Raw genomic sequence first — 23515 nt, 5'->3', positions numbered from 1 at the left:
TTTACATATATGACCCCCTTTATAGATTCATAGTGAAATATATGATAGTTTCTAAATATCATTAAAGCAGATATCACAATTCAAAATCATTTGTAAAGAAATTTAAGAGAAATTGACAACATCCATCCAAAAAAATAACAATGTGTCATTAACAATTTTCAAAACATGTATAAAATAGCAACATAATACTAATAAAATCAGTATTATTTTTAATCAAAACAAGTAAAATTCAAATATGATTAACAAATCAAAATATTTCATGAATATCGTTATTCTACGATAAATTAACAACATACATAAATCAAACTCATCGTATGATTACAAAATCAAAATGTCTCATTGATATAGGGTAAATTCACAACACCCATATAAACATAACAATGTCATTCTACACAATAATTTCTTCATAAAAAACAATGCATGTGCATGCCTAGCTACCACCACCAAGATCATCCTCATGATCATCTTGACCATCCTCATTACTCTGATCCACATCATCACCAACACCGCAACTATCATCATCATCTCCTCCTTCACCACCATCATCCTCATCCTCATCCTCATCATCTCCTGATATATGTTGAACATAATTTGGATCATCGTCTTGGCAATCATTACCTATAGCATTCTGACAAAAAAAATCAATATTACATGTTAGTATTAATTACATAACACAACGCATGTTTTTGTTATACAATGTTAACCATAAAATGAGGTAAGATATAATATCTAATAGTACTAAAAAATAAAATGAAAATATGGTTTAAAAGTATATTGGAAATCCAACTAAAATTACATACCATAGAGTCCATCCAAACAACAAATTCAACCCATCTCTTTTGCTGCAGCACCTCCTTTTCCAAATGATTTGGAGGTCTTCCATATTTTAGTTCCTATCAATCAGTAAATAGGGAGAAATTAGATAACAATGACTTTCTTCTAGTACAAAATTTACTAAAAAAATATCACATGTTTAATATACTTACAAAGGTTGTTATCAGTGCTTTTAAACCTTTCTGGCCACTACGATGAGTAACTTTTGTCTTGGTTAACCTCGCCTTGGATGCCTTGTCCTTAAACATAAACCAATTCAATTTATTTTCACACAAATACATGTCTAAGATACTTATAAGTATTAATACATTCTAAATAATGTTTAATGAAAAATTCAATCCCTGAATGCTCTCATTGCCGGCTTTTCTTTGTGCATCCAACTTCTCATATGATTTTACAAGTTCTTTCCATACTTTAAAAGGTATGTCAATAGGTCTTTGTTTCAGTCTTTGATCTTGAGGAATTTTTTTAATTTTTCTTGTTTGGTTAAAAATTTTGGTTAAAAAAAACCGAACAAGTAATTCACATCAATGGCATGGGGACTCTATGGATATGTGTAAAAAAATGGCTATAAAGAAAACATCCAAAAAACATATGAGCTCTCCCTTTGATGGTCACTTGGGGCATATGGCTGGAAAGGAACAACTCCATTTTTGAAAATCAAGGACAATCCTTTCTCAAAGTCCTTCCTAATATTTGCTCCAAATGTCTTAAAATGAAAAACAAAATTCAAATGTCATCCTTAAACATCTCCCTTAAATATAACGTTGGACCATAAATTCTTCATTTTTATTGTTATCGGCTCTGGAATGATTTTTCTATATGCAATTATATAATGAAATATGTGTGCACTAATGAAAAAACATTGAGTTTCATTTTTCATAATCACAAACAATGAAAAAAGAATCACACGTAACTATTTTTATTAAAAATCTTTAACATGTTTTCCTCCCATATCTCATAAAAAGGTGTGAAATTTTTTATATACTCTCCAATAAGCACTACAACAAAACCAGCGATTTGGAGGTTTTACACTAAGTTTTTCAACATCGAGCTTACTAGGGCTTGCACCACCGGGGTTATTAGTAAGAATCTCATGAGGTTTGGATAGCCATGATTATTAGAATCAAAATAGTAGGATTTGCACTAAAAAACAGTTCATAGTGCTTTCCTGCTGGGGAGAAAATCACAAGTTCAACTTTTGCATTGCAGAGCACCGAGAGCTCGTAAGCTTTCTTCAGCAATCCACCTACGTTTGGAAAATGTAGCCTGCCTGCTGGCGATGTTCTCAATCCTCTTCCTCTGCATCTTTCCCCTCACTATTCTTGTATGTCCTCTTTCGTTTTTCCCTCCAAACAAACCCTCTCAAATTGAGAAAGCAGAACAACTCACTCGATGAGAATCCGAATCCAATTATCGCTTCTAACAATAACCCAATACGATACCAGAAGTGATTACACAAAACCTCATTGACTCTTCATTTGTTTGGAAAAGAGCCAAGCATAAACTTCTGACGAGGGTTTCCGTCTCAAGTCTGGCTCGCAGGACGTCGCTTAGTCAATTGCGAGAAAAGTTTTCCACCTGCCTGTCACATACGGTTTGTCACACTATATATTAAAATAAGGTTGATCATACTAACAATAAGGTTGTATAGTGTAAAAGGAGGGCTCTCCTGACTGCATTTGGTTGGTTTATAGAAAAGATTGATGGAATGTGTAATGTGAATGCTCTGCTAACTGTTTTTTAAGCATTTGGAAGTATTAAAACCCCCTAGGATAATTAATGTAAGACCTGTTAATTAATGTGTAAAGATGGCTATTGTCCTTGGGCTACCTTAGCTGTTCGTGTTTAGTGATATGTGGTATTATGACTCCTCAAGTCACTATTAAACCATGAGAACCATGCCCAGGCAGACTAGTGTGACATTGTGGATGAGAACCAAAACTAGACTCCTATAACCTCCTTTTTCATCCTTTAAATTGCAGAATTAACTGACTGTTCTAGTAATCGTTCTTGAGCACCTGAAGATGTGCACCCTAAATAATAAGAATAATACCTTGTAACATATGAATAGTCCATCCTGTGCATGTAGGATATGCACATGAGGTCCAATAAAATCACTAACCAGAATACCAGGTGTTATTAAAGCCTCTACAGGTTGATATATATGAATGTTACAGTGTGCAGGAGTATGATTCAATTCCATACGAAAATACAAAACATCTGATAGGATTTCCTTATACCTCATAGGCAAACAACCATTGTCCCTTCTATAGATGAGCAGAATAAGTGCTTGGTTCTCTACACTAAATAAAGACAAAGTATAGTACTTATTGCTGACAAAATATGATTTAAATCGCGGTTCAATTGCTTGACATTCAGCTGGTCACAGAATTGTAGAGTGCATAATCATAAGTGATGTTGCGAGCCTCATTGCTCAAAGTCTAAGGGTCTTGCGAGCCATAATCACAGCCATGTATGGAATATCTTGTGATTATGGCATTTTATGAGATCAATTATTGTGAAGACATTTCAGTTTATAATAAATTTTGAACCTCAACAGAGTTTTGGCAAGACCTGGCTGAGCTAGGACATCAACAACACAACTGATATGAATGACATAATCTAGCCTCAAGAGGGAGCCTCTTTTGTTTCATCACTCTAACAATCTATGAAGTGGTGGAAATCATAACAACTTCCCCTTGAATATGACACCTAAACTGAGTACAAATCCTAAATGATGCAGCCTTTGGTGCACGTCTCTCAAAGTATCGGTATTTCAAATGTTGAAAGCTCTTGTGCCCATTTGATATGCATTCGATTGCAGTTCCCCTGAAGAAAGAATCTTATAAAGGTGAGGCCATGGCCAATATGTTAGCCATATCCATTGGAGTTGCCATTGCTTGACAACTTTAGTGTGATCAGTCCCACCATGATTCACATGGGCTTCTACTCAACACTGGCTGTTGCTATTGTAAGAGTCTTCAAGCTCGTTGAACCCATAGTATTGATAAGTGTATTCTTTGGGTCTCTGGTTTTCAAATTCTGCCTATGTTTTCCTCTCAGTATCATTATTTCAAATGCTGAAAGCTCTAATTCCCATTGCTGTGTATTTGATTGTGGTTTCCCTGAAGAAAGAAGCTTATAAAGGTGAGCCCGAGGCCAATATGTTGGCCATATCCATTGGAGTTACTATTTCAGCTTATGGGGAGGCCAAGATGAATGCATGGGAGGTGATTCTCCAGTTAAGTGCAGTTGCATGTGAGACTACCCAATTGGTTCTCATACAAATTCCACGAACATCAAAAGGGATTAAGTTGAATCCCATCACATCTTTGTTGCTCCTTGTTGCCTTGTTTTTCTCAACACCCCCTGGGCCTTAGTAGAATACCCATTTCTGATAATCAGGGTCTCTTCCTTTGATTTGGATTACATGACATTTCTGCTTGTGCCTTGGCTCTTAATCTTGCAGTGTTTCTTCTGATAGGAAAGACTTCAGCCTTGACTATGAATGTTGTTGGTCTTGTCAAGGACTGGCTGCTCATAACATAATCTTTGTCTGTAATAAATGAAAAGGTTACAGTCATAAACTTGAGTGGGTGTGGACTGGCTTTTTTGGCTGTCTGTTACTATAATCATTTGAAACTTCAAGCTCTCAAGTCCAATGACAACCAACCAACGTACCTCAGCAGTGCAGCTGATGCCAATGATGAAGGAGAAGGTTTGATAATGACGAGTGGGAGATTCTCAATCAGAGATTCAGAACCAGCAGAGAAAAATCAAACTCAAGCTTCAGGATTAGGTATTTAGATCATTAATATTGTCTTGTGCTAGAGATTACTGTTCTTGGATTGGCTCCTCTATGCCCAGATCTATTTGCAGGGAACAGGCCAGTCATTCACAGTGAAGAAGATAATGACAAGATTAGTGTATAATGATGGACAGGACGGTGCCATGGTGCCAACCTAAATCTCAAGTAAGGAGACATCTGTTCATCAATTTGTCAAGAAGCATGGCCTACAATTCAATTGCTCTAAGCCTATCACTTCTTCCACCTGTCAAATAAATTGTTTCCTGTTTGTTTAGTTGACTATGGTTCTAATAAATATACTATTGTTTGATGTAAAAAGACAAAACAAAACAAAAAATATGGAAAGTTGTGACCCCATTTTCTAACTACAAATTGAAATTGGATTACCATAGTGACCACCTCTGCTTATTGGAATAAAAAAGGGGGTGGGTTATGCACAATCCTCCGTATCATTTTCTATTACCAGAGATAATTAAAGCCACCCTAAACTCAAGTCTTAACTATGCTGATAGGGTGTTTGGGGAGGGGGATCCCTTACCAACCCACTATAATCTGCACAAAAGCATCCTAAGAACATATGCAAAATGCTCTCCTATCATCTAATGTCCAAGCAAGGAAACTCTTGAAAATATTATCTCTGCTCTGCTGAATGTAGGGCTAGTCTAATAGGTGGAAGGTGCCATACTCTGGATCAGTCTGGAGATGGTTTACCCCTAATGGGTGGAAGGTGCCATACTCTGGATCAGTCTGGAGCTGGTTTACCCCTAATGGGTGGAAGGTGCCATACTCTGGATCTGTCTAGAGCTGGTTTACCCCTAATGGGTGGAAGGTGCCATACTTTGGATCTGCAAAGTATCTGTCTGGAGCTGGTCCATAACTCGCTCTGATTATGTATGGCCTAGTCTAATAGGTGGAAGGTGTCATACTCTGGATCAGTCTAGAGCTGATTTACCCCTAATGGGTGGAAGGCGCCATACTTTGGATCTGTTTGGAGCTGGTCCATAACTCGGTCTGATTATGTATGATCTGTAACCTAATATGGCACAACCCCGAACAGGCATCAAAGATGTTGATTGACCACCAAGGCAGAAGGTTGAGGTGAGATCCCATCTAAAGTTGGAAGGAAAGAAACTATGGATAAAATCTTGGCTGCTCCTCTGAATCCGGGGTAGAATAACAGTTAGGAAGTACCCTGTGTAAATGATGAAACAACATAGAAATGCTCCCTTAGTGCTTCCAGATGTATACCAATTAATGAGCATTCAAGTGTTATTTCAAATATGAATCAAATTTGAAACAATGTCAAAATTTTCCAAAATTCAAGAGAGGAGTGCTGTAAATGAAATCAAAGTTTAGATTCCAACATACAATGGTCAAACTAGTGCCAAATAAACACATTAATGATGTTCAGATATGACAGAAAGACACCAGCACCAAAGCACAATACTATGTATGTAAAACAATGCATCCACAATAATAATAATAAAAAATAAAAATAAAAAATAGAAGATATATACTAGTTCCAAAACAAGAAAGTTTACATAACAATGATGCAAATAAACCCCAAAGTTTGATCATTCAGGACGTTAGCATGATCTCAAGAATTCTGCAGTAAAAGCTAGTACTTGAACTCCTAGTAACAGAAGATAGAACCAGTGTGATGCTAGTATTATTGAGTGGATGTTTGGGCTATTATCAGCACTGATTTAGTTTTGGATATACCTGAGATATCATTCATGCAAAAATTTTCAAAAAGGAAACGTTTTGACAGAGCAGAGTGTGATCTGGTTGCAGAGTAGCAAACCTTGTTCATAAATTCCAAAGGGCAGAGAGATAGGCTTGTTCATGCGTTAATGTGAGTCTTTAGAAGATGTATCAAGCTATAAAATACCAAACCCATCATGAATACTTGCAGATTAGAATAATGTGATCTCAAACTCCAGACATCGAACTTCAATAACATAGATCATTCCAATTATATTAGTCAAATTGTTCATCTTGTTTTGGCATGACTCTGTCCTTGGAGATGTTCTCTGTTGCTAGATTTATCAGAATGATTGCAAGAAAGCAATGGAAACAGGCTAAAAATTAAACTGTTTATGCAGTCAATTGTTCCATCATGAAAGTGACTTGGAAGGCGTGGATCTCATGCATTTGAATGTTATGATGAGCAATAAATGATTATTATGCCATTTGTGTGTTTTATCTCTCATAAACAGATTCAGATCTGAAAAGAATTAGATTTGTAGCCCTGAACGTCAAGTAATTAGGGCAGAATTTATTCAACTTGCCAAGCAAGTTGTTCACCTTGATTTAGGGTCGACGCTTCTGTAATGTGTAGATCAAGAAAATGGTGCAACACTTACCCTAAATCCTTAGTATGTGAACTTACACAGGAACTAATGGAAATTTCAAGCCTCCTGCAAACAATTCTGCCTAAGGATAACGCAAATGACAAAAAGGTAATTTGTATCAACAGGATGACCAATGTCAAATATTTTTTTTTGGGAAGATTAGAAAACAGCCAGTCATGATTTTGGCAAAACTGAAAAATCAGTTGCCAGTCAGAAGATGCATATATTTTTGCCTAATTAATATATACATTTTTTTTCTTTGAAAAAAAAAAAAAAAAAAAAGTCAAATATTATGTAGAATATTACAAGAAGGAACATAGGTTATCAATAAATGGATTCCAGCTATAACTGTGAAAAAAATTATTAACCTCGGAACCATTCTGCAATCACAAGAAATTAACATAAAAGCCACTTATCCCTGCCTAATAAATAAAATAAAATAAAAAATTAAGAAAAATCTCATCCAAGACTTTCACAATGAACTCTGGGAGCAAGAGTAAATCAAATTGAAATTGACCAGCCTCTGCTTTTTTCAATCTTAGAGGAAGTACTAAAGAATTTACAAACCGTTTCTCTGTTTTAAACATCTTATACACTCCAAGATAATTGAAAATTATTCCATTTAACCTGGGATATAGATCAGGACAGACCAATCCTGTAAAATACAATAGCAATAGATTGAATAAACCATTAACTTGGGGAGGATGAAAAGAATATTTAGTTCCACAGAATTCTATAGAAAGAATAGGAAGTTCCACAAAATTGTAAAATAGAATTCATGGAATGCTAGATGACCAGTCTACAAATCACTTTTATTTAGCTTAGTTTATTTATTAGTGAAAAGTAACCTTAACTCAGCTGCAAACAGTTGTATCTTAGCCAACTACTCTCCATGGTCAGTCCAAATGGTGAATAGAATTCATACTTGCAATGTTCAGAAAGGTTCAAATCTCATGGGGATTATACTGGCCTTGACTCATGAGGACTTCTCACTCTATTCAATGAAGCAAAATAACTTGAGACAACTGCAAGCAACTAACTTGTTTCTGCCTTTCTGGAAAAAGTAATTGAACTCGAATTGTACCACCTTGCTGCAGCAAACACATAGTTAGAAAGCTATGTCGCACTGGCTTTGGGACGGGGGGTAGCAGGGATGGTGGGTAAGTTTCCGAAACCACCAGAGTGCACCCCCAAATTTTTCAGGGGACAGAAAGTTGGAGATGGCAATAATATATAAATTATTTTATATATTATAATAATAATAGTAATAGTAATCATAAATATTTAAAATTTTGAAAATAATAAAATATTAAATATAATAATAATAATATTTTTTTCTTAATTCACCACGATAAATATAAAACATTTAAATAAATTCCAATTGCAAATAAGAAACACTATGAATAAGAATTTAAATAAATTCAAAGAGAAAATTTAAATAGATCCCAAAAGCCGCCGTTGATGCCCACCCCCCTGACACTGATAAAGATTATAAATACAGTCAGGGATAAGAATTGCAGAGGAATAGCAAGTATTGACTGAGAGTATGATGCACTGGAGTCTGTGAGTGCCAGCGCCGCAGAAAGGAATTGCTGAGAACAATTTTAGAATGATATGCTGAGATGACAGGTAGGATTTAGAAAATTAGAAGCAGGTAGGATTTAGACTTCAGGCAGGTGCAGGGATGGATTTAGGTTATATATATCTATATATATAGATATATTCTTGAGCTGTCAGTAGGTTCAAGGGTCAGTTGACTGTCCCAGATATTTTTGTGAGGGACGGATTGGGAATGCCCTAGAAGTTCCCATGTCTCCAATGATGCCCCCAGCTATTCTGGGACATTCCCAAGCCATTTTTAAGTCCCCAAAACACTAGAATGCAGGGTACAAGGGATTTGTCATCAGGCACATGTTGACTCTCCATGCAACATAGTTGGAAAGTAAGAGAGATATGGGAGACACGAGTTGAAAAAAAAAATTTTTAAAAAAAAAGAGTCTGAAGTACAAGTTAATTACAAAAATGTAGATGAAAGTAAGAATGACCAAAAATTCTTTCAGTACGAATGACCAAAAACACTCCAGTGGTATTTCATTAAAGAACATAAGTTTATTATTTTGAATCCTGACTGTCTTCTCCCATATAATCAACTTCTAAAAGGTTAAAAATTCCTCTAATGTTTAGCAAACAGACAAGTTGCTGAGTCGAGAGAACAAAGGAAGGCAAGTAGCATCTGTCTCCCTCTCAACCCTGCACATCCTACCCCGCACCTAGAATGGTTTCGCTTACTGTAGAGGAGATTCTGTAGCACATAAACAAAAAAATTAAGAGCCACCCTTATTGTCTTTAGCATAAACACTCTCAATAACGAAAAAGAATTTGACTTTGTGTTTAAAATGGCAAATGCATGATGTAGAAGTAGTTTTAGATAAGCTAACTCTAGCTGCTTAGTACTTACTAGATTAGGAATGATTGCCACAGGTTATTCATGGATATAAATTTTAAGATAATGTGTTGGATAGAAAAAGGTTAGAATATGATTTTTATTAGTATATTTGTTGTACTTTGAACTGCAGCATTTTGCTTGGAACTGGATACAACTTACGCTTAATTAATTAAGATAAGCTAACTATAGCTGATTAGTAGAATGGGGACGACTTTCAGTGGTTGTTAATAGTAAATTAAAAGTTGGATGAAAAAGTGTTAGAATGAAACTTTTATAAGTTTAGGTTTGTTGTACTTTGAGCTGCAATATTTACTCAGAACTGAATAAAACTTATGCCTGATTAACAGCACATGCAACAAAATATTCAATATGAACATATAAGGGTTTAAACCAGGAATTTCAAGTAAGGAGATGTTAAAGTCCTCTCTTTTTTTGAAAGATGTAAAGCAATGAAAAATATAGCACATACTCAGAATCAACAGGGGAAACCATTATTATCCTCATTTTGTTACAAGTTGTATTTTAATAAAATCTTAATTACCCCAAAAATCAAAGCATGCAGCATGAAACGATATTGAAGATGACTGTGCTGAGATATTATCTAAGCAACACTGTTGAATGAAAATAGATTCAAACTTCCTAATGCCAATCATTTTCTGGGAATGGAACCTAAGCAACATTAAGCTAATTAAGACTCAAAATTTCTGTATTTAAATTTCATAGACAATTTAATTCCTCCAGAGCAGATGGCTTCTCATTGACTTGAAGTGTTTTGAGCTGTATTTTTCACTCAATTTAGGTTCAGCGAGTCATACGATTAGCCCTTGTCACATGCCAGCTAGAGGTCACAAGTTCAAACTGTGCAGAATCAGCAATTGCAAAAGTAAACCTCTCAACGAGCCACTCAGTTCTGCACTTCAACATGTTACATAACACACAAAAGTTCTCGCATTATCTAGAAGCGTGATGATTCATGTTTACAACCCTAAATTTGATCAACTTAGCAAATCGTTAACAACAAAGACTCAACGAGAACCCTTTTAACATAATGCTACAATTCATTTGAAGGTAAAGCTCAACCTACATGCATAAAACTTCAAATAACATAACAATCAACCCTCAACATAGCATGATAGCCCTTTACACATGCCAGCCAGAGGTGACGAGATCAAGCCCTGGGATCACCGATTGCCAAAGGCAACATCTCAATGACCTAACAAGTTATGTTCTTTTTGCCACTGTGATCAAAAACTTCTAGGATTTTCTATCTAGCGACTTCATTGATTATCTGTGAAGTTAAGACAGGCTATCCTGATATTTGAACTTTTACCCATGGAAATTAATCTTTCATTCGAAAGGAACACTTCAGTGATTATCTATGAACTTAGGACAGGCTGTCGTGATATTTTAGTTTCACACACGGCCATAGAGTTTTGCTTTTAAATGAATACCTCATTGATTATCTCTAAAGTTAGGATAGGCCGTTGTGATATTGGAAGTTTTAAGCATCGAACCGCGCTTTGCTTTTAAAGAAATTGAAATGCTACGTCGGAAGTGATTGTTATCAGGTTTACAGATCTAGTGTAAAAAACATTGGGATTAAATGTTAGAAGTCTAGGATGTAGTGATTTCATGCACTATATTTTTTTAAGTTAGGACGGGCTTAATAAACCTCTAGAATTGTCTAGATGATTAAATCGTCGCCTAAATTCGATCTGCATAACTCAAAGAAAACCGTTTTGGGCAAAAAAAAATGCAATTCATTTTAAGGCAAAGCTCAACTTCCATGCTTGAAACCTGAAATATCATAACCTGTCCTAACTTTACAATTTATCAAAGAAATCACTACATTCTGAACTCATCAAGAGAACTAACGCTTCGCATTTCATTTTTGAAAATCATTTGTCATAGGCTATCTCTAAAACGCAACAAGAACCTCTTTATCGCGAATTCTTTTAAAGGAAAAAGCTCAATTTTCTTGAAAATATAAATAACGCAACAGCATGCCCTAACTTGAAAAATGATCCATGAAATCGGTACCTGGGAAGCTTGAACGAGCTCGTCCAGGGAAGCCGGAGGTGGCAGCTGCTGCTGCTTCTGGCTGTGATAGACCGCGCCCAATTTCTCTTTAACTCCATGTTTGCTGAGTGAAAACCCTCGCAGCTTCCTCAAAGAAGACTTCATTTTCCCTACAGAGATTTTATGCTTCAGAAACAAAACCTCGAATCACCGTCTTAAAATGCAGAAAACCCCCCGTCCTGAATCTGTCCGAACTCCATTACGCAAACCTCGCAATAGCCCCTCTGAAACGGTCAAGACATTATTGAGGGTCTTGGTATGAACGGGCATGCTGAAAATGCTCTTGGGCTCTTTTCTCAAATGGAGCACAGTGGCGTGAAGCCAACCTACATCACATTCGTGGGTGTTTTGACTGCATGCAGTCATGCCACAACATCTCTATCAAGACATTTTGTCAAACAATAGACGTGCCATTTCAATACTTGCACATTTCGAATAGAGATCTGTGAGGGAGGTATCTACAAAGATGTTGATCTCAATCTCATTTCTAATCATGTAACTATGCACACACTTAGCTCGTTGAAGAGCTTCGACCTATGTACATGCTCGGAGAACACTAACCATAGTAACGGGACCCGGTACCACCTCCTCTAGCAGCATTTGATGGAAAAGCGTCAATGCCTCATAGGCATGTCCATTCTGAGAATATCCAACAATCATAGAGTTCCATGACACCAAGTCTCTCTCACACATTTTGTTAAACACTTGGCGTGCGTTCTCTATACTTCCACATTTTGCATATAGAGCAAGAAGGGCGTTCCCCACAAATAGATTGCAATCCAATCCGGCTCTTATTATAAAATGATGAACCTTCATCCCCTTCAGAATAAAGGGAAGAATGAGTTCATCGGGCTATATGCCTTTCTGCCGCATTTGGGAATAGAGTAGGAGGGCTTCCTCACAGGGTCCATTCATGGCGTACCCTCTGATGGGCACATTCCATAAAACACAGTCCCGTTTAGGGGAATTTTCAAAAACCAGTCGTGCATAATTCATGCGGTCGACTTTGTATAGAGGTTTATTAGTTTGCTTAGCAAGAAAATATTTCCATGAAACCCAAATCTGAATATGTGTGTACAAGCTTGCAAATATGAAGCCACACCTTCGTAAGTATCAATAACGGCGTTTGGCTTCTGTGTCTGTTTCTGTTTGTCAGTGGTTTTGCATTTAATGGTAGTGGAAGCTACAGTTGGGCTACGACAATGGATGAGATAGGCATCGCCATTGATGTTGATGTTAGAGTGTGCATGAATATTTACATGCTCTTCCTTTTTAAGTATGTGACGAAATTCTGCTAAGTTGGAGGTTGCACAAGGTAGGATTGTATGTGCCAATTCCATTCTTCAACTGAGGGGACGAGAAAGACACCCCATGTATTTATTTCCAAATTAGTAATTAGTATACGGTAAGCTTCTTCGCACTCATAATACAGGGAACCCTTAATGCAAGAAATGTTACATGTAGAAAGCGAGAATAGCTAGAGTTTTTATTTTTTATCGGGAGAGGAGAATACATAAAATTGCAGAAATGTTACATTGGAAAGCGAGAATAGCTAGAGTTTTTCTTCTTACAAGGAGAGGAGAATTATGGGAGAATAGCTAAAGTCTTATGGGAGAAATAGGAAGCATGTGAATGAGATATTATGGATTTCAAAAGAGAAATCATGTTATTCAATCCAATAGAAGCAAGGGGATTGGTGCTACTTGAGACTCCATAAGCTCTAAATCAATTGGTGAAAGCAAGAAGTCTAAAAGATAAATGCAAAGAAAGGAATATCCATCTATGTACAAATCTACAATAAATAAATTCAAAATTATATAGTGTTTCCATATAGACAATGTTAGGTCCCTATAACACTAGTGATTCCCCCATTACTAGTGTCATTGTGGCCCGTACTGTTATTATTGTGCCCTTATTGTCCCCATATTGTTATTATTGTGCCCCATAGAAGCCCACTATTGTTATTTTTGTGCCCTTATATTATTATTGTTATGTTGACTTTGATTATATTGTGACCCCTTAGACTCCTATATATAGAAATGAGGCTTTGTCATTTGTATCATCCAATAATTTTTCTTTTGTGTAATGTAAAGGAGGTTGCCCCCTCGAAGAAGCTGATTTCTAAGTTGTTGATCTATCTTTTCTATCTTTTTGTGAGTTGGTTTCATAATAGACAACCTAGGTTCGAACCCTAAAAAGTGTAGGGTCTTTGTGAGTGTTTGTGAGGGAATGTGTTTGACATCACATAATTGGATTCCCTTCATCATCAAAGAGACATGTGTCCCAAAAGTCAATTTGGTTTAAGTGGATGTTAATATGATACATTGTATATTTTCTGAGGGTAGTAGCACAATTGGAAAAAAGCATGTTGGCAAGCCCTTGTGTATCCAAGTGATCGAAAGTTCAATCCCCCAGACATATCTCACCAATTGAACTTAAAAAAAATATGATACATTGTATATTGCAAAGGCATTAAGTTAAGTAATGACCTTGGCTAACCCAAATATTTAATTAGAATTTAAGCTCAAACACAACATTAGAAATGAAACCTTCACTCTAGATCTAAGGATATAGGGGTCAACATTGGATATTGGATACAAGACAAGGTGATCAAATGTATCTCTTGGACTAGCATTTTTTACAAAGGAATACAAATTTTAATTCTTATATTAACATGTATGTATAATATAATAATGAAATAGTCACTCTTTAGTTCATGGATAAAAGTGTTGGTGTGGAAGGAAATCTCGAGGGATGTGTCACTATAGTCATAAAAATTTCATTTATTGTGGCACATGGAGAACTTATTAATTGGGTGTAGCTTTAAAAATGGATAGGAGTGTTATCCTCCCCACCTAACTGCAATTCCTACAAATGACATATTTAGTGATTAATGAGTATATTGTTGTAATAATTTTGAACCCTATGTTAAGAAATCCCTATGCAATCCAATTTAACTTATGTACCATCCTCAAAATGAGGAGAAGTCATTTGTGGGTTTCCTTAGAATGTGTATTTCAAGGAAGAATGTGTACTTTGTCGATATGTTGAAAGGTTTTACTGTCTTTGTGTTTTAGTGTACCATGTCATGTTTAGCATTGAGCGTTGGGTGTGTTGGAAGCCAACTCTTGGTAAACTCAAATACACTTGTCCTAAGGAGGGAGTTGGGGTTTTAAGGTTCTCTGGTTGTAAAGCTTTCAAAGTCAATGTTTTTCATCCTCTTCTTGCATATTGCAGCCTCAAGGCCATTCGATGAGTTGGTGGTCATGCTTAAGGTTTTCATCCTATTCTTGCATTGTGCTTAAGGTTGATTGGTACCTTGTTCCATGAATTATGATCAACTTTGGGTCCTCTTTCAGTAGACACCTCCTAGCCACAGTATTAAAGGCAACATATTGGTTTCCTTTACTAATTTTAGCTTGTAATAAATTTAGATGTAATGGTTGTCACACGCGTTCATATACAACTACCTCATAACAAAGCTAACACAAGAACTTCTACCCATGCCTACATCACATCACAGAGGAGGAATCAATCAATATTATTCAATATCCCGCATTCGAGTATCCCTCCTTTGAGGATTCAATCCAACATTTATGGAGATCAGGTCATCCATTTACAATAACTAGCTTTGCGATATAGCATGTTCATATTCCTATTGTCATGGCCGAAAGTACCACCGACATATATCTTATGCAATACGAATAAATAATTAGAATGCCTCAATGGATGTAATTCATCCTATAATGCATAATGCATATATTAGATAACCCGAACCATAGGATCTACCGTTTCAAAACAAAATCATTTATCATACATAATCAATAATCCGTCTGCCACAGTTGCATGACACGTTAACATGTGTATCTTAGGGATTATGCACAATTAATCAGAAGCACAACATTGGATGCATAGCACAAATAACTTGTACCATAGTTTATACAGTCGAGCCTTAACCACAATTAACAAATTTGCATAGCGGCTCAAGCACGACTATTCACTATCTTAACAAAAGACAGGTTAACACCAATTCTACATAAGATCCACATACTGTGACTGTAATTAGAATTTCATTTATGTGCATCCATAAAATCATCTCATTAATGCCACATGCAGTGCATTTAAAACTCAAGCAAATTCTCTCATATGCTAAGGAATTTATAACATAGAGGGTAAGAAACCAACATACAGAACAATCCACGCAAGTGAGTCAAACTAGATCAAAAGAGAGAACGACACTTGGAAAACAGAGCACCGCTACCCAACCTAGAAATGACTCTTCAGTTCACCACCGAGTCGAGGTTCTTGCCATGGATCAACTGCCTCCAATTGATCTATGCAATGGGTATTTAATACCTTCTTTCATGATATGGTTTCCATTAGCGGTGTCTCGCTTTTATGGATCTTTTTATCCATTTGCGTAGGCTTATCTCATAAAAGCTCACCTTTCTCTCCCATGAGGATTTTCCTCATAGAAGATTGCCTTTCTCTCCCGCACAACTTTTATGTTTTTCTCAATGGATATTTATCTCCAATCCATCCAACTTATCTAGAATTAAATCGAGAAACTTTACCATGAAAGAATTATCCTTTCCCATTCACCAATGTGATTTGGCAAGAATCTCATCTCTTGGTGTCTCGCTTTTCCAAGTGATTAATTTATTAATAATGTATTTACTTTTTATATTACACATCATACCTAGCTTTTCTCAGCTTAGGTTTGCAAAGTTTGACACACAAGGGAGGGGTGTTACATTTTGGATCCCTCTCTTTCCTTAAGATCCCTCCAACGGCAGCTAGAGTTCTTAGATGACTGTAAGGAGGAAGCCCCTATTGGAAAGGGACAGATAGTTTGAAGGTGTCTATCTTGTTGGTAATTCCTATATCAAAAAGTTGTATTTTCATAGTCCAGGGGTTGGGAATACACAATTCCCATCCACTTGAGCTCAATTTTATCTCGCAAAACTTCATTGGGATCTACCTAAACACATATGCAAACATAGGTGAAAATGCCTTTCAAAAGTATTTCCCTGTCTACTTTGACGAATCTTCCAATAAAATTGCCCACTTTTTCTAAGAGATCTAGATGGGTAAAGTGAATGGGAAAACTGGGAATCTTACCCATACTAGAGTAGTCATCGGCAACATAGTGAGAGGATTGAAGTTGGGAAACCATGGCTTCACTAGAAGACCAACTCATCCCCAAAACCATGGACCTTGGTCAAGGATTTTTTTCTTATCCTCAAGACATTTGAAGATCACCACAAAAAAACATGGGTCTACATCCACCCAAACCGGCGTTCATCCAATCCTATCATAATCGAACAGAAAAACGCTACTTTTTCAATAGAAAATGGGGAATAAAAGTATCACCCAAGGATAATGACCATCGCATCAAGCGCTCAATCATAAGGGAGGAGAAATAATTTGACAATCACACGTCCTTGATTTCTGTTGATTTAACTCTGAACACTCACGTAATATTCTCTTGCTTGGCGAATTAAACACCACTGCATGGAATGGACGAGGATTGAGCCGAACCCTGGATGAAGCCCACTTCATTCTCATCTAAACACAAAACTATATATACGTCAAAGCTATTACAATAGATTCTGACTGTCAACACCTCGAAGTTCTGTTTATATGTGGCTACCTTTTATGGTTACTATTGAATGTGTGATTGGCAATAGTAATGGCAACTTAGGGCTGCCAAATTTCCTTCGATTCCCTCACTACATCCTAACGCAAATAGTTGTTCAATGCCTTGGTTGTCTTTCAAAACTGGTAGGCAGCGTCTTCTTTGATATTTCTCGATGGTTTTAATTCCACTACAATCACAACTTTCATTTACATAAACTTCGTGTTTTCGCACGAGCGACGATTGTTCCAAGGTGAAATGTCACTTGGATGGTTTCAATGTTGTTGACCCATCATAACTAACTAACGTATATGCCCATTACAATTTTATACCACCCCATTATCAATATCAATTATGCATGGGAACCAATTAAAGAAACTTTTCACATTAATTTTATATGAGCATGAGAACATGTGTTAACAAGCAGCCCATAAAGCCTCATTTTGAATGCCATAGTCACTTAGAAGGAATTCCTCTTGTAGTAGCATCCTCCCTACTAAACTTTGCTAGTGCTAACATTAGAACCACCATTACAACAAGATATCTTTCTAGTGTTGACAACACCATTATAGTAAGATACCTCAAGAGAGACAGAAAATTTAAAAAGTATGATAGTAATACGTATCCAGAAGATGGTATTGAAACTAGTAATTGTTCACGAATCCATAAGATTGTAAGGTCATTCTCATTATCATAATCATTGTCATCATCATCACCATCATCCTTGTCATTGTTATTGCCATCATTACATTATCATCATAATCACCATTCATGCCATCATCATCATCATTATGGACATTGTTTGCAATTGTTCATAATTGTAGATGTTGTAAGAAATATCATCAACCCAAAAAATGTGATCAGTGCTAGAAAAGGGTTGTTTAGGACACATTGATATACGTAAGAGAAATAACAACTCTATTTTTGACAGATGATCGATGATGATCATCATCACCACCATTATCATCGTCATTGTCATTTTTATCATCCCCATCATCATCATTAATGTAATTTCTATCGACATTGTTGTAATCATGCATCATCATCATTCATGCCATTATTGTTTTTGATGATGACCTAGATGAAATTATGATCATGACACTAAAGATAATGCTTATGATTATGACAATGACAACATCTAAAATTGGGAAGATTCGCCAACGTCATCATCATAATCATTGCCATCATCATCATTGTCATTGTAACCACTATCGTCTTTATCATCATAATCACAATTCATGTCATCGCCATCATCTTCATTTTCATCATTGTCAATATTATTGACATTGTCATCAATTGTTCATAATTGTCAATGCCATAAGGAATATCATCAATGCAGAAAATATGATGAGTGTTGGAAAAGGGATGCAAAAGCGAACATAGAAATGGGGGCAACAATAGAAGTAAAATTGGATGAAAAGTGGATACAACATAAGTAGATGCACAACAACATGAAATACCTGACACAAAAGTGGATGCAAAAGTAGATGCAGTTGTCAATGCAAACTTGGATGCAAACATGAAGGAAAAAGTGGAAGCAAACATGGGTCCAATGGTAGGTGTAAAACTTGGCACAAATTGTGGTGAAACAAATGTGGATGCAACAACGGAAACAAAAGTATATGCAAAAATGGATGAAACAAAAGTGGATTCAATAGGGGATGCAAACGTGGAAGCAAATGTGGTTGCAATGGTAGGCGCAAGATATGGTGCAACAAAAGTGGATGTAACAATAGACAAAAAATATGCAAAATAAGATGCAAAAATGGCTGTAAAAGTGGAAGCAAACATTGATGCAACAGGCAAAACAAAATTGGATGCAAAAAATGGATATAATTTAAGTAGATGCAAAAGTAGATACAAGACGAGATGCAAAACCCAATGCATAAACCTGACATAAAAGTGGATGCAAAAATAGATGCAATATTTGATGCAAAAGAGGATGTGAACATGGATGCAAAATTGGAAGCAAACGTGGATACAACAATGAGTGAAAAACATGGTGCAAATTGTGGCATAACAAAAGTGGATGTAATGATAGATGCAAAAAAAGAATCAAAGTATGATGCAAATGAAGATGTAAAAAGGGATGCAAAAAGTGAAATTTAAAATGGGTGCAACAGTGGATGCAAAATTGTGTGCAAAAGTGGATGCAATAGAAGTCGATGCAAAAGTAGATGCAAAACGAGACACAAAACCCGATGCAAATCCCGGTCCAAAATTGGATACAAAAAAGGATGCAAAAATAGATGTAGTAGTTGATGAAAACCTAGACGCAAATGAGGATGCAAACATGGATGCAAAATTATAATCAAAAGTGGGTGCAAAAGGAGGTGCCAAACTAGGCGCTAATTGTGGCACAAAAATATTAGATGCAATAGTGGGTACAATAATAGATGCAAAAGAGGATGTAAATATGGATGCCAAACAAGAGGGAAAAGTGGATGCAACAAAAGTAGATGCAAAATTTTATGCAAAACTAGACACAAAACACGATGTAAAACTTGGCGCAAAAGGGATGCACAAATGGATGAAAAAATGGATGCAAAAAATGATTTAAAAAAGGATGCAAAAGTTGATGCAAGTGTAGGTGCAAAAAGTGGATGCAAATGAGGATGCAAAAGTATGTCAAACAAAATTAGGTGCCAAACTTGATGCAAAACCTGGAACAAAACCTGGTGTAAAGGATGATACAAAACTTGGCATAAAATTTGGTGCAAAACGTGGTGCAAAACCTATTGCAATACCTGGTGCTAAACTTGGTGTAAGATTTGGTGCAAAACTTGATGCAAATTTTGTGTCAAGTTTTGCACCATATTTGATAAATGGATGCAAATAGCACCAAAAATGGGCTCTAGATGCAAAAAAAGAAGTAAAAAGGGACGCTAATCGCTGGTTTTGTTGTAGTGTATGGTTGAAGGCGGTCCACATTGAACACTGGGTGTTGGCCAAGGAATGGTGGAATGTTGAGCTCGAAAAATTTTTCCCCTACAACCTTAGCAATGGTGTAAGGCCCATATCAGAGCAGGCGAAGCTTATAGTGGGTCTCAACGAGGCGCTTATTCTGCAAATGTAGCAAACTTTGTCACCCAATTGGAACTTGTGTGGCACCCAATGTTGATCATGATGCTACTTGTACTTAGCATTGGCTCTGTCCAATATGTTATGGACATGTTGGCAGATGTGCTGAATGCACTAAATGAAGTTGTTAGCCCTATCGGCTTCAGAATAGACATGAGTCGAATATGCCTGAGTAGTTGTAAATGGTATGGCCACATCAATGGGCCATAGTGGTTGGAATCTCAATGCCACTTGAAAGGGGCTTTGGCGAGTTGAGATATGGAGAGCTTTGTTGTAGCTGTGCTAAACATAGGGGAGGCTTTCATCCCATGTGCGTGGATGCTTCGAGTTGTATATACATAGAATACGATCATCCTGTTGACAACTTTTGTTTGGCCATTAATTTTGGGGTGGAAAGTCGTGGACTTAGTGAGCTTGGTATCCAACATCAAATAGAGAATTTAACAAAATGTACTTAGGAACCTACTGTCAAGATATGAGATAATAGACTGCGGGACCCAAAAATGTAGCCATACTCGTTCAAAGAAGAGCTTAGTAGTGGCTTCTATTGTTATACTCTTCTTGCAAGCCGCCATAATGGCCATCTCAGAGAATCTGTCGACGACCACGAAAATGCCGTCATTTCCATGCTTACTAGAAGGAAGGCCCAACATGTAATCCATGGATATGGATTCCCAAGGTCGACTAGGAGTAGGAAGAGGAGTGTATATGCCTTTCTTTTTGATGGTCGATGTTGGGTCCCTATAATACTAGTGATTACCCCATTACTATTATAGTTGTACCCCTTATTAATTTTTGTGTACCCTATTGTCCCCATATTGTTATTATTGTGCCCCATAGAATCCCTCTATTGTTATTTTTGTGGCTTTATATTATTATTGTTAGATTGTCTCGGTTATATTGTGACTCCTTAGACTCCTATATATAGAAAGGAGGTTTTGTCATTTGAACCATCCAAGAATTGTTCATTTATGTAATGTAAAGGAGGTTTACCCCTCGAAGAGGCTGAATTTTAAGGCGTTGATCTATATTTTTTATCTTTTTCTTGAGCTGGTTTCATAACATTTGGTATCAGAGCTTTGGATTCTAAGGTTTCGCTGCTCCAAGCAGGTCATCGTGGCATTTTCGCTATAACTTTTTTCTGCGACGTTTCAGAAGCTAAAAAAAAAATCCATTTGAGAAGACATTGTGTTGAATCTTGGATCCGAATTTCAGAGCTTTCCGCGCTATATTTGTGGAGATATGATCTGAGGAATTTGGTCCTTTTGTAGACTCCTGAATTACATTCCAAACAGGTGACCTGGGGAATATCGTCATAACTTCCTCTCTGAGCATCGGATTGAAATTTCATAAGAAGGTACAGAAAGAGGACGGACTGTAGTTTCTTGTATATATTTTTTAGAGCCAAAGGTCGAAACAGTGACTTGTGGCACGTCGTACAAGTTCGCTCTACTGAACTAGTCTATAACCAGGTCACTGTGGGAGATTTCGCATAACTCTTCCTTGGAGAATCTAATTTAGATTACACTGGTGGCATTGGAAAGAGGACACAGAGGGCTACTGCAGGTCACAATTTCATAACTAGATGATTCAAAAGTACAGAGATACATCAGAGGCAATATCGATCTCCTACCAAGTGAAAAAAAGGTGTGTAGATTTTTTTAAATTTTTGCTTAAGCTTGGTTTGAAAATTTATTTTGAAGGAATTAAAAGGGCATAGTAGAGCATTATTATCAGTAACTGATGCCCCGAGGAAAGAAAATGCAAACACTTAGTAAGCAACCTGAAAGCTCTAGCATGACTCATGAAGAAGAGGAAGAAATGCTACATGATATATCAAAATTACAAGACCAGGTGCAACAAATGTCACTATCACAAAAGCTAATAGAAGCTAAGATAAAGGGTGTGGAAGCTAAGATAGATGATTTGAAGATAGATTTGAAGAGAGACATGGCAGATTTGAAGACAGATTTGACAAATTTTCTACAAGAAATACTTACTAATGGTGAAAATGTAGTAAAGGAAACTCATGATGCGAACAAAAGAAATGTTAATCATGATTTCATAGACTCTAATGTGGGATCGAAGACCCACTATATTCCAAAAATCGATATGAGGATGGCAAGGATCCCGCAACATGGATATTATAGATGGAGCAATTTTTCGATCTCAATAATGTGCAAAACACACAAAAGGTACGTATTACAACTTTATATTTGGAACCAAATCAGTTTGTATGGTATCAATGGCTTTTCTCTCATAAACAAATTATCACTTGGGCAATTTTTACGGAAGAATTGATAGCACATTATGAGGATACAAAAAGCAACACTTTTTTAGCCAATTGATAAGTCTCAAACAAAAGGGTTCAATAATGGAGCACATTGAGGAGTTCCAAAAATTGAACATAAGGGTAAAAAATATTCCAGAGGAGCATAGGATTGATGTGTTCATAGGGACTTTAAAGGATAATATCCAACATGATGTTCGCCTTTGGGAACCTGATTCATTAGAGAAGGCATTCAGGTTAGCAAGAAAAATGGAAAGCAAAATTATGGCAACCAGGAAGCATACCACTCACAACTATAAAGATGGAAGTGTTGTTGCCCCTAGTCTTCCACAACCTATAAGGTTGACACCACAACAATTGGAAGAAAAAAGAGAAAAAGGGCTTTGTTACAGTTGTGATAGCAAATACACTAAAGGTCATAAGTGTGCTGAGAAGAAATTATTTTACATAGATTGTGAAGAGGAAGAAGAAAAGGAGCAAGAAAGGTCAAAAGAAGAGGATATACTCCAGGAACAAAGCCTAGATAAAGAAGAAATGAATCCGACCATATCTTGTAATGCATTGGCGGGAATTACCACTCCTCAAACCATCAAGATAGAAGGACAAATCAAGAAGAAAAAGGTAATAGTGTTGATTGATTCATTGTAAGGTAGCAAAAGAATTAAATTGCTTCTTATATCCAGCACCAGAGTGTCAAGTGATGGTTGCAAATGGAGGAACAATAAATTTCTCTGGAAAGTGCCATAATATCAAGCTATCCATGGGAGAATATGTATTGACTAGCCCAATGCTTTCCATTCCAATGGGAGGTGTTGATGTTGTACTAGGAGTCCAATGGCTACAATCCTTGGGTACAATAGCTTTTAATTTTCAAGAACTTTTCATGAAATTTTCTGTGGAAGGAAAGGAAGTTGAATTAAGGGGTATTGCAGGGAAACCGGGAAAGATAATCAGCTCTAACGATATGACAAAGCTTCTAAAA

At 36.5% G+C, this 23515-nt stretch overlaps 1 protein-coding gene across 1 annotated transcript; it reads right to left on the bottom strand.

Moving 5' to 3' along the window:
* Positions 1 to 297: 297 nt before the first annotated feature.
* On the bottom strand, positions 298 to 1604 carry LOC149186377 (uncharacterized). The gene is made up of 3 exons (XM_089412609.1): positions 987 to 1604; positions 801 to 893; positions 298 to 628 (listed from the first exon to the last, which is right to left on the bottom strand). Exons 1-3 carry the CDS (start codon positions 1113 to 1115, stop codon positions 431 to 433), a joined length of 420 nt encoding a protein of 139 aa, XP_089268735.1. The 5' UTR covers positions 1116 to 1604; the 3' UTR covers positions 298 to 430.
* Positions 1605 to 23515: the final 21911 nt, after the last annotated feature.

This window comes from Pinus tabuliformis, chromosome 3_1 (genome assembly GCF_031772625.1).
Source record: "Pinus tabuliformis cultivar Carrire ecotype Pingquan chromosome 3_1, CPIR1, whole genome shotgun sequence".
In the NCBI taxonomy this organism is placed as follows: Eukaryota; Viridiplantae; Streptophyta; class Pinopsida; order Pinales; family Pinaceae; genus Pinus; species Pinus tabuliformis.
The sequence above is the reverse complement of the archived record's forward strand: the minus strand, read 5'-3'. Positions and strand labels throughout refer to the sequence as shown.